Raw genomic sequence first — 12,099 nt, 5'->3', positions numbered from 1 at the left:
TTTTTCAAGAAGAGTAAATTGAATTTTAAAGAAGGAAAACCACTTTACCAAGCTCCTACCACAAGTCATGGGAATATCTGTGATTTTTAACCACATATTCTCTCTTCTGGTCATGTCTATATCCATAATGGCCATGTACCTCTTCAGTCAATAAGTATTTAGCCCCTTTGGACTGTAGCATGCATAAGGGATTAAATAAGGAAAAAGGGAAAAAAAGAATTCAATCCTCAGGTAGCTTCCATAGTGCCTTGAAATGAAAAAATATGATAGGAGAAGCATTAGACAAAAGTACACGGAAGATGTGAGTTTTAAATATAGGGTGTTCCTATAAACTTACTTGCTTTCAAAATGTGTTGTGATAAGTTGGTCACTCAGATCTTTTAGGTCCCGAGGGAGAGATATAAGGGGGTCTCAAATAGCTTTACCTAGCTGAAGTCTTCAGAAGTGATCACTGTTATTACCTCATTCCATAGGTGTGAAAACTGAGCCCCAGAGCAGGAGGTAGGGTTCCCTGGGGTAACATAATGACTCAGTAGCAGAATATATACTCAAACACTTATTTTCAGACTTCCAATCTGACCTTCCCCCTCCAGAATATATGACATATATCATAAAAAGTGTCGCATGAAGCTTAGACAGTACAAGAGGTAGGATATCTATGTCCTATTGTGAAGATTGTTCAATATGCAAGGACAACCAGATTAAGATGCACTTGATTTTCTTACCAAAATTTGTATGCTGGAATGGGACTGTTTCTTCCCTAAGGAAAAATCAAATCTTTTAAATTTCTAAAAAGTCACAATATATGGGCTAAAGGGATATGGTAAAATAAGCTTGAAGAAGAGAAGCTGAAGTAAAGAATTATTGAAAAAGCCTCTACCAGGCCCTCCCTGGTGGCGCAGTGGGTTAAAGCATAGAACTATGAATCTATCTCGGCCACTGCAGCCTGAATGCAATCCCTGGCCAGGGTACAGCAGACCTCTCCTGACCCACCAGCTTCTCCCCTGGGCAGTGTGCTTCATCAATCTGCCTGTTTGGAACAGAAAAAGGGTTGTTCGCAGAATGCGTGATAGATAGGGTGAGAACCTAACTACCTTTCCTGAGTGATGAAACAGATGCACACAGACACAAACTGTAGCTTTTACACAAGCTGTAGCTACCTGTAGAGTATTAAGTATATGTGGATTATCAAGTACCATAAACATAGCATGGGCTCAAAGAACAGGGCTGGGTGGGGAGTGCTGTACTCAACATTGGAAATGTTATGAGTGGACAAAACAGTAGTTGACAGTGAGATGGCAGGGGCAGCCAGAGACAGAAGATTATTGTTTCCCTCTGAGTATAGCAGAAGTGTGAACTACTAAGAAGAGAACCTCAGATTCCTGGAGTGTGATGAGCAAAGATGAAAATATAGCCTGAGTCAAGCCAAGACTAAGTAAAGGAAATGGAAATGGTAGCAGGTGATGAGCTCCTCAGGGTGGCCAGAAAACAAATTTCTAGAATAGGTACCCAAAACAGGTGAAGGCATGGCATGTTATTAGAGGAAATGTAAGTGAGAGCTGGGTTGTGAAGGAATCTTGACAGCAGGGTGTATGGTTGGGACTGTCTCTTGGATCAGCTTCTCCACTATAAGTCCCTGAGCTGCCCTTGCTCATGTTTGGGCTGTTTTAGCCAACTATCCTACATCAAGATCTTTGACGTGGGCACACGCTACATGGTGAACCGAGTTCAGGACCACATTCAGAGTCGCACAGTCTACTATCTCATGAACATCCATGTCACACCCCGCTCCATCTACCTATGTCGACATGGTGAGAGTGAACTCAACCTCAGAGGACGAATTGGAGGTGACTCTGGCCTCTCAGCTCGGGGCAAGCAGGTATGGAGAGCCCCGTACACCCTATGGTACTGACTAAGCTGGCCCAGGTGGGCAGTGGGTGGATGATATTTGTCCTGACAACTGGGGTGAGGATGAGGTCTTACAGACAGTGTAAAAGTCATTTCTGGTCAATCCTCCTCTTCTGCCTCATCAGTCATTCACTTACGACCCATCGTTGAATGACTCTCATGAGCTGACAGCATCTACAAGTCATAGAACTTGGTCCTGGCATTCAAAGCCCACTCACATCTGACTGCTCCTCTAGCCCCATTACAGTGAACACCCCACACCTCTGCCTCACTGGTCTCATCTTTCTCACAATTCTGTGTCATTGTTTGAGTATTTTCCCTACCTAGGCTATTCTCTGTCCTCTCTGTTAGCTGATGAACATCACTTGGGCACTGCTTTGAAGTGCCACACCCTTAAACCCATCTTCTCCCTTACACAGGGGTAAAGCCACACCTCACCCCTTACTGCAAGCCTTACTGCTAGCACTTGTTACTGCTTTTTTCCTGCCCTCCTCCTCCAGCCTAGACCAGTTTCTGATCCGTGTTATGGTCCAGGAAGTTCTCCCAGAAAGATCACCATGCCCTAGGTTCCATCTCTCCCAGTTCTGCCCAGTTCTCTTCCAGTTCATGGCTCACTTTCCTGGCATGAATCTTTTCTCTCTAGCTGACATCGTGATAAGCACATTATGGATGCTGGCTAAATAAAGGGATACATTTCTCTAGCATTTAGCCCTATGACTAAGCTTGTTAATACAGGTGCTGTTCTTGTTGAAAGTATGGCTTAGAGGTAAGACAAGTGGGAAATGGCATACGGGGGAGGGGATAACCCTCTTATTTAATACTTGTGCACAGTTACAGAGTTAAAGCACCATCTACACCCATAAGTTTGGCCTCATTTAATTTTTACAACAGTTATGTGGAGTAGAAATTACAATTACCAGAGCGTGAGTGAGGAAACTGTCACCCAGACAGGAGCAAAGAACAGCCCCAGGTCACATAGCCCATAAAGGATAGAACGAGACCGAAAACCAGGCCTTCTTGCCTGAAACTCAGCATTCCCCACTGTGGAGTGGTTAGTGTCCTAGGAAAGGCACTGCACCAGAAGACCTGAGTTTTGTGATCCCTTTTCTATTACATTCACACTGGCAGCCTCCATTCAAGGTAGACTCTGACCTCTAACTCCCTGCCCAACAGAATCGGAGGCCTTGAAGATTTTACCCTTCTCGTGACATCACCTGCAGCTAGGAGTCTCTTGGATGACCCAGCTATGGCTCTGGATACATAGCTCCATGTCCACCTAGGACATATGGCCATCTCCCTCACATACAAACATGTACATGCACACACACAAACAGATGAGCTCAGCTTTCATACTCGTGGGCTGATGCATCGTGCACAGTTTACAAAACACTTTGCCATTGACTGTTGCCCTCAATCAGTCACAGTAGCTGCTTTGTATGCCAAGGAGCATTCTGGTTCCTTCTTACCCACTATCGAATGTGAGGCTCAGAGACAAGGCTGCAGAAGCTAGTCTTGTTCACATCTCACAGCTCAGAAGTAGGCCAGAGAGGAACAGGGGTGTGTCTCAAGCCGTACAGAGACCACGTGAAGGAGCTGGGATGGTTTAACCCCCATCTCCTACCTTCCACCAGAGCACACTGCCTACTGACTCAAAATTCATAATTAGAATGTGTTTACACAATGTCCATATTTTCGATATAAATGAATGCCTATGTGTCTGTATTTGTACAGATTCCTCACACACCAGCTGTGATTAACAACATGTTCTTATACAGAAGAGTGAATCACTTGTTCATCAGGCTCCCTCAACCTCTCATGTTTCTTCTTGGTGCTGTAATTTCCCCCACTATACTATTAATAGGTTGTATCTGGAGAATAAGCTATCTAGTACTCAAGGCATGAGCTCAGTATGTTTTTGAGTATCCTTAGAATCTGCGAACAAGACCCTAGCTCAAGCAATGATATTTTACAGGGTCAAAGAGAAATGTCCCCCAAATCCTATATACCCCCCCACTTCTAGACCATGTTGAAAATATCCAAAACCTGAAAATTACCACCTTTGTAGTTCATAGTCTGCATTCAATGTCTACATAGCCTATTCCAGAGTTCGTCCAGCTGAGAGTGGACCACAGCACAGAAGTGTTCACTGCTAAACAAATAGGTGACCAAGATGTTGCTGTTTCTTGAATAAAGGGCTCTGGGGAAATATAATATGTAGATGACCTGGTCATTTGATTGAATATCAACAAACATATACTGAAGGCATCTAGGACAGGATGAGAAATGGGAGAAAAGAGGAAAACTGTGGGAAGAATGCCTCTATTTGTACTCTTATCCAAAGTCCCACAAAGGTTAAAGGTAGGCCTGTTTATGAATGACTGAGTAGGTGGTTCAGTGAGCACACACATATATACATATATACAATGAAAACAAAATGTCCTTTTCTGTTCCCTTGATGTCTTAGCACATGGGCAAGTGCATGACTTTTTATAAATTTGAAACAGTTAAACTCTGCTATATTTTTTACTTTCCTCCCTTTTAAATGAACTTTTACTGATTCCTCATTTGTTTACAAAACTATGTAACTTGGGGGTACAACTTCACACTTAAATATGTATATGTGCTTCACTCACCATACTGCCAAATTTCTAGCACTATCACATTATCAAATTGGCACGCTCTACACTTTCCTCCCATTCTTCTTCTCCTCTGACAACTAGCATATTTTTCATAGATTCTAATAGTCACTTTTGTTGTGTTTTCCCAGTGTTTTCTTTGGTTATTTACACTCCACAAATGAGTGAGACCATCAGTAATTTTCGTACATGTTATGACTTATTTTGCTTTGTATAATCACCTCAAGTTCATCCATGTAGTTGCAAAAGGCAGATTTTCACATTTTTAGTAGTTGTAAACTCTGTGCTCTTGCTTATACATCACCGTTTTATAATTTATGGCTGATCTGAGATTGTTCTCATGGCTACAGTGTCTTATTTTACCTCTCTCTACTCCTCTTCTCCGCTGAACTCTCACTCTCCAGTATGCCTATGCCCTCGCCAACTTCATTCAATCCCAAGGCATCAGTTCCCTGAAAGTATGGACAAGCCACATGAAGAGAACTATCCAGACAGCTGAGGCTCTGGGTGTCCCCTATGAGCAATGGAAGGCCCTGAATGAGATTGATGCGGTGAGAGGAATGGATTTCCTTATGGGTGGCTGGGCTTAACTATGGATTTATACCCTGGTTTGCTTCTGTTGTGCCTCCTGTGGAAGATTTATTAATTCAACAAGCATTTCTCAATAGCCAGTGATATCAGATACCATAATGTGACTTAAGACTTAGTAAGGACCAAAACAGTCAAGGTCTCTGCCTGCAAGTTGTCCAAACATAGACAGTAAATAAGATATTGAATTTCACATGTTAAAGCAAAATATAAGGTCACTCAGAAGGTGGGAGTGCTCCTGAAAAAAATGACTGGTAAGAAATTTACTAACAAAACTTCCTAGCAAAGCTAGAGTTGAGACAATAAATAGGTGAAATGAGCTGGAGATGAAGGACTAAATTTAGTTTCAGGGACAAGGAAAGGCTCAATTGCAGGCCAGAAGAAAACATAACATGTTCAGAGGACTGAAGGGAAGGAGAGCAGAAAAACTGGGACATTGTGAGATTTGAAGAAAGGGAGCTGGAGTTGGAAAGGAAGGCACCTCATAGGGCTTTAGAGCTCGTGTTGAGGGATTTAGATGCTGCCATAGAATGGAAAGATGTTGATGTGGTCTAAATCCAGGAGGAGTGGCCTGAATGTGATTCACATTGTTTTAAAAGATTTATTTGGCCACACATAGCAGTGATGTATGTAAAGTGGAATGGTACATCAGGCAGAGAAAGCAGTGCAAGCAAAGAGGGCATTATGTGTATATAGAACTGCTAAGGGTGTAACAATGGTGATGGAAAGGAAAAGATTTCATAGAGATTGAGTAGGTAGAATGTCAAAATATACTTAGTATAAAATGTACTAAGATGGGGTGGGTGAGGAAAAAAGCAAGATTTTAAAATGATAGTTAACTCTTTGGTTTATCTTCAATGCACAATATATTAATAAGTAGTTCCATTGATGGAGTCCTTAAAATGTGACTTGTACACCTTCTACTTGTCTCTTTTACATGTTATCTTTACTATTCAAAACACTTTGTAAGGTAGTTGTAATTCTTATTTAGCATATGAGGAATATATAATTTAGATAGATTAAGCAAGTTGCCATAAGTAAATAAGGAATCAATGACTATTTCCACAAGCAATAAATTCCATCATACTTCAGAATAGAAAGTCAAAGCCAACCCAAAAGGAAGTTGTGTGTCCAAATGGGGTACACGTTCTCCCATAGACAGCATCAGTTGGAGAAGTTTGACACTGAAGCGTTTTCTGTGTGCTAGGGCAGGAGTGGTATAACTCATCCCTGAGGGAACCCTGGTAGATGACTCAAAAAACAATAACCAGACCCTACTATTCCCCTACGTAAAAACCCAATTGGAATTCACACAACCAGAACAAACCTTAAAAATCCAATCTCGGGGCCCTCCCTGGTGGCGCAGTGGGTTAAAGCACAAGCACTGAGAATCTAAAAGCCGCTTCCGCATGAGTTCGATTCCCGCCTGCCCCGGAGGTGACCACATGGTGTGGCAGACCTCTCCTGACCCACCCGCTGCTCCCCTCAGCAGTGTACCTCGTCGATCTGCCTGTTCTGTTCCCCGCTCTGTCTCTGGTGAAGCCTCTCGCCGCCCCTGCACCTCTGGCCTGTACCCCAGTTCTGTATGCACAAATAAATCTTTAAAAAAAAAAAATCCAATCTCGGGCCCTCTCTGGTGGCACAAGGGGTTAAAGCTCACTATTAATCTAGCTGCAACCGCTTCAGCAGTACTTTGTTCCCTGCCCCCGAAGTGACCCACATGGCACAGCAGACCTCTCCTGCCTTGCCCACTGCTCCCCTCAGCAGTGTACTTCATCAACCTGCCTGTTCTGCTCCCCACTTTGTCTCCAGTGAATCCTTTCACTGTCCCTGCACCTCTGGCCTGTACCCCAGTTCTGTATGCATAAATAAATAAACCTTAAAGAAACCCAACATCACTTTCCATTCCAACCTCACTTCTGGGATTTCTCAGTGTACTGAAGAATTTCTCTTGTTCTTCTGAGGAACTCGTTTGCTAAGTCCTCGATTCTTTCTTCGAGTGAAGGCCCACTCTAAAATGATAGGAATTTATTAATTCTTGTCTTCTGAGATATCTGTGGTCTGTGGGATACTATTTTATTTATCTGACAGAGATACTGGAGCAAAGGTAGCAGCAGGTGGAATAAGAAATGCTATAAAATGTGAGAGAACTGTTATGACTGTTCACACACATATGCACTTGCAAACACAGTGACAGTCACCACAAATGTGTTTGTATTCACATACATGCACTCATAGACACATGGACCTACCCTGTGAGACACAAGCTCTCTCTGACATATTTACCCATCATACCCACATCATATGAGTACATGCATATACATTATAGACACATACCTAGAGATACATATGGACACACTATTTAGACATAATCTACATTACACGAACAGTTATACCATGGATATATATACTCAGTACACACATAATGCCTAGCATATTAGCACAAAATCACATAGATCTCAGACAAAGGTGCATAGATACTCACATGTATATACACCAGAGACATAATCTGGGGAGATATGCACACTCACAGATACATATGCCATCAACACACTAGAACTCTGTGAAGAAACTACTGAGGCACCCACATGGGCACGTTCTCAGTTGTTTAAACTCCCTGTACACATACTAACTTACACAAACACACTACATAAATACACAAGCGCAAGACGTAGCACCTTAAACATACCGTGTATCATAAACATGCTGAATACACACATGCACACATAGTCACAAACCCTTAAGCCCACATACTTATATGTACAATGTACACTTAAAAACATATTGAGGAAAATCACAGATACCCAGCACCATACACATGAACACACTCACTCTCACATTGTCACAATCATATGCACCATGCACACACAAACACACATATACTTGCATGTCAAGCACAAACCTAGAATTGTGTTCATAGATACCCAGATGCTCATGTACTGCTGTTCCATAGTCACTGAACTCAGAACTATGGTAAAGACTGTGAGAATTTCACCTATGAATACTTTTGTCTCAGGGGGTCTGTGAAGAGATGACCTATGAAGAAATTCAGGAAAACTACCCTGAAGAATTTGCACTACGGGATCAAGATAAATATCGCTATCGCTATCCCAAAGGAGAGGTAAGATGTGGGGAGGTAACCTGACTCTGAAGACTCCTCCCCAGTATTCTGCTCCAACTGCAGGAATTCTGTAGCTCTCCAGACAGTTTTAGTAAAGGGTAAATCAAACACATTTTGCAGCATCTACCACCCACAAGTCACGATTATTCCTTGTCTACCTCAGATTCTTGGATACATGTATCAGATTGCTTTTTTTTTTTTTAAGATTTATTTATTTATTCGTACAAGAACTGGAATATAAGAACTGGAGTAAGGCCAGAGCTGGGAGTGGTGGGAGGATTCACCAGAGACAGAGTGGGGAGCAGAACAGGCACATTGACTAAAACACACTGCTGAGGGGAGCAGCGGACAGGACAGGAGAGGTCTGCTGCACTATGTGGGTCAGCTCCTTGGCCAGTGATCCAACTCTCCATGCAGTAGCTGCAGATAACCTCATTATGTTGCACTTTAACCCCCTGCATCAATAGGGAGGGCCCCCAGATTGCCTTTCAATAAAAGTTATGTGTTTCCTTTCTTGTTTCCTCTCTACCTTCAGGAGAAATCACTTTATCCTAGACATTGTCTCTTGTCCTTCTGTAAAGGCACTTAAACTAGTTCTATATACTCTAATTTCCTGATGTGTTATTGCCAAATTACTTAGAGTTCCAGGCTCTCTGAGCAGTCGGTTGGAATCCCAAGGGATAATAACAAAAGAGTTGATTCCTTTGCCATCACAGAAATCAGGCCATCAGTACCCTATATCCATATAAAGTGAATCCACATTATTGTTAACTAAATTCACATTTATAGCATTTACTAGTCATGCTCCATTTCTGATACAAATTCCTAGGAACAACTATCAGAAAAACAAGACATTTGGGGAGATAAAACAATAGATATGTTAAATTACAAAGCACTTGAGTATTTTTTTTTCTGTTGAATTCTTTTTTTTTTTAGAACAGTTTATTTTTACATCATTTGCACTTGAGTATTTTTTTAATATTCTTTCTCAGATACTGGAAAGTTAATCTAAGTTTGCTATCCTTTTTGAAATATGTTTGGTGGCTATATTATTAGAGATATACAAAATAAAAACTTATATACTCTTAGACAATTATATTTTACTATCAGACTGTGATGATAATGCTTTTTGACTAAAAGTGTATTTTACCTAATATTATTAATATAGTTATACAAAAATTCTTCTGGTTAGTATTTACCTAGTTCATATTTATCTGCTCATTGACTTTCAACTACTCTGTATTTTTGTTTTCTATCTCTTGTAAACAGCATATAGTTTATTTATGTTGATATTATAAACTGAAAATATATCTTTTAATGTTGGCTTTTACATTTATTTTATTTAATTGCTTATAGCTTTAAACTTATACATATTGTTTTGCACTCTATATACTTATTTTTTTTCACTTTTTGGATTGATAAGATTAATTATATTAAATTTACATAATTTGTTTCTATTATTTTTGAGGTTACTTTTGACATTTGTATATATATGAGTAACAAAATTTTAAGTTTAAATTTCCACCTTCCCCTAAAACAATATAAAAACTTTAAAATTCTGGCCTTGTGGCCCTCCCTGGTGGCGCAGCGGGTTAAAGCACAGCACTGAGAATCTAAGGCCGCTTCCGCATGAGTTCGATTCCCGCCCGCCCCGGAGGTGACCACATGGCGTGGCAGACCTCTCCTGACCCGCCCGCTGCTCCCCTCAGCAGTGTACTTCGTCAGTCAGCCTGTTCTGTTCCCCACTCTGTCTCTGGTGAAGCCTCTCACCGCCCCTGAGCCTCTGGCCTGTACCCCAGTTCTGTATGCACAAATAAATAAATCAAAAAAAAAAAAATTCTGGCCTTGCCTCTTGTAACTTATACAGGAATTGCTGTTTCGTATTTTAGTTGAACTTTGTGTCTTGACCCCCAAATGAGTTATAATTGTTCTTAAATCATTTATCGATTTATACAATGTTTACTGAGATTAACCACATGTTGACCAATTTCTTTAATTATTCTTCTCCTCGTGTCTCAAGTCTTTCTTCTGGATTGAATTTCCATCTTCTTTTAGAAGTTTCTTTAGTGAGGTTCTACTAGTAATAAACTCATCTTCCTTTTTTGTTTAAAAATATCTTTGGGAGGAGGGTCCTCGACCTTAGATGACATTTTGGTATAAAAATCTAGGTTAAGAGTTGTTTTATCTTAGCACTTTGCAGTTACTAGCCCCAGTGTGTTTAACTTCTGATTTGGCTAAGTCTCTTTCTCTTATTAGTCTAATTGCTGTTTCTTTTTTCTCAGACTGCTTTTAAGGTTTTTGTATCTTTATATCTTTTAAGTTCTACTCTGATATGTCTAAATATTGATTTATCTTTCATTTATCTTGCTTGAGATTAGTTAAACTTTCTGAATCTGAGTATTAGGATTCTACATCAATACTGTAAAATTGTCATAACTTATGTAATTAAGAATTCCCCTCTCATTTGCTATTTTCTCTCTTTCTGGAAATACAATTAGATCTGTATTAGTCCTGTTTCTATCTTTTATGTCTTCTAACTCTTTGGTCTTATTTTCAAACTCTTTGACTTATTTGGAGTGATTCCTTCAACTTTATCTTCCAAGTCATTATTTCTTTTTTTATTTATATTTCTATTTACTTTTTTGTTCATTATACATCAATATTTACTTCCCTCCTCCCCCACTCATCATCACCAGAGCCCCCACATTCTTTCCTCCTTCTGATCTCTTTCTATCTCCCTCCCCAGTAAGATCACTCAGGTTTATAATTGTCTGTTTTTGTTGTGTTTTGTTGCATGTTTTATTGTAATAACAATATACCTTCCCCTCCACTGTCTTAATTGGTTCTCTTAAATTCCTCCTATAAGTGAAACCATTCAATATTTTTCTTTTTCCTTCTGACTTATTTCACTGAGCATAACCCCTTCCAGCTTCAACCATGTTACTGCAAATTCTATGAATTTATCTTTTTTGATTGCTGATTAGTATTCTATTGTATATGTATGTGTATGCATGTATGTATGTATACATATATTTGTGTGTATATGTGTGTATATATATATTTACTTTTCTATATATATACCATATATATAATATATACCATATATATAATATATATATGTATGTATAGTGTGTGTGTATGTGTGTGTGTGTGTATACATACACCATATCTTCTTGATCCACTCATCTGGTTTTGGGCATTTGTGTTGTTTCTGGGAATTACCAATTGTGAGTAGAGCAGCAATAAACATAGAAGTACGTTTTTCCTTTTGAATTAATGTTTTTGTGTCCTTTCAGTAGATCCCTAGGAGTGGAATTGCTGGGTTGTATGGTAACTCCATACAACCTGAGGAATATAGTCTGAGGAATCTCCACACAGCTTTCGATAGTGGTTGTAACAGTTTGCTGCATTTCCACCAGCAATGTCAGAGAGTTCCTTTGTTTTACTGCATCCTCTCCAGTATTTGTTGTTTGTTTTTTGATATGTGCCATTCTCACTGATATGAGGTGGCATCTCATTGTGGTTTTGATTTGCGTTTCCCTAATTATGAGAGATATTGACCATTTTTTTCATATGCCTATTGGCCAGTTATAATTCCTCTTTGGATAAGGGTCTATTAAGTTCTTTTGCCCATTTCTTGACTGGGTTGTTTGTTTTGTTTTTGTTGATTTGATAAGCTCTTTGCATATCTTTGTGATCAGTCTCTTGTCCATTGTATGGAGTGCAAAGATTTTTTCCCAGTGAGTAGCATGTTTCTTTGTCTTGGTTAATGTCTCTTTTGCTGTGAAGAAGCTTTTCAGTTTGATGTAGTCCCATCTGTTTATATTTTCCTTCATTTTCTTCGCT

General features: G+C 39.9%; 1 protein-coding gene across 2 annotated transcripts in view; it reads left to right on the top strand.

Annotated features, from left to right (window-relative positions):
* Window positions 1-12,099, top strand: part of PFKFB1 (6-phosphofructo-2-kinase/fructose-2,6-biphosphatase 1) — a 73,688-nt gene that overhangs the window by 51,621 nt on the left and 9,968 nt on the right. For both annotated transcript variants that reach the window (XM_004695016.1, XM_004695015.2), the window contains exons 8-10: window positions 1,672-1,879; window positions 4,949-5,095; window positions 8,149-8,253. In XM_004695016.1, the coding sequence (XP_004695073.1) occupies window positions 1,672-1,879; window positions 4,949-5,095; window positions 8,149-8,253 (460 nt within the window). The remainder of the gene's footprint in view (window positions 1-1,671; window positions 1,880-4,948; window positions 5,096-8,148; window positions 8,254-12,099) is intronic.

The sequence above is a fragment of the Condylura cristata genome, unplaced genomic scaffold (assembly GCF_000260355.1).
Source record: "Condylura cristata isolate star-nosed mole 26May11 unplaced genomic scaffold, ConCri1.0 scaffold00053, whole genome shotgun sequence".
NCBI lineage: Eukaryota > Metazoa > Chordata > Mammalia > Eulipotyphla > Talpidae > Condylura > Condylura cristata.
Note: the sequence above shows the minus strand (reverse complement) of the source record. Positions and strands in the feature narration are given on the sequence as shown.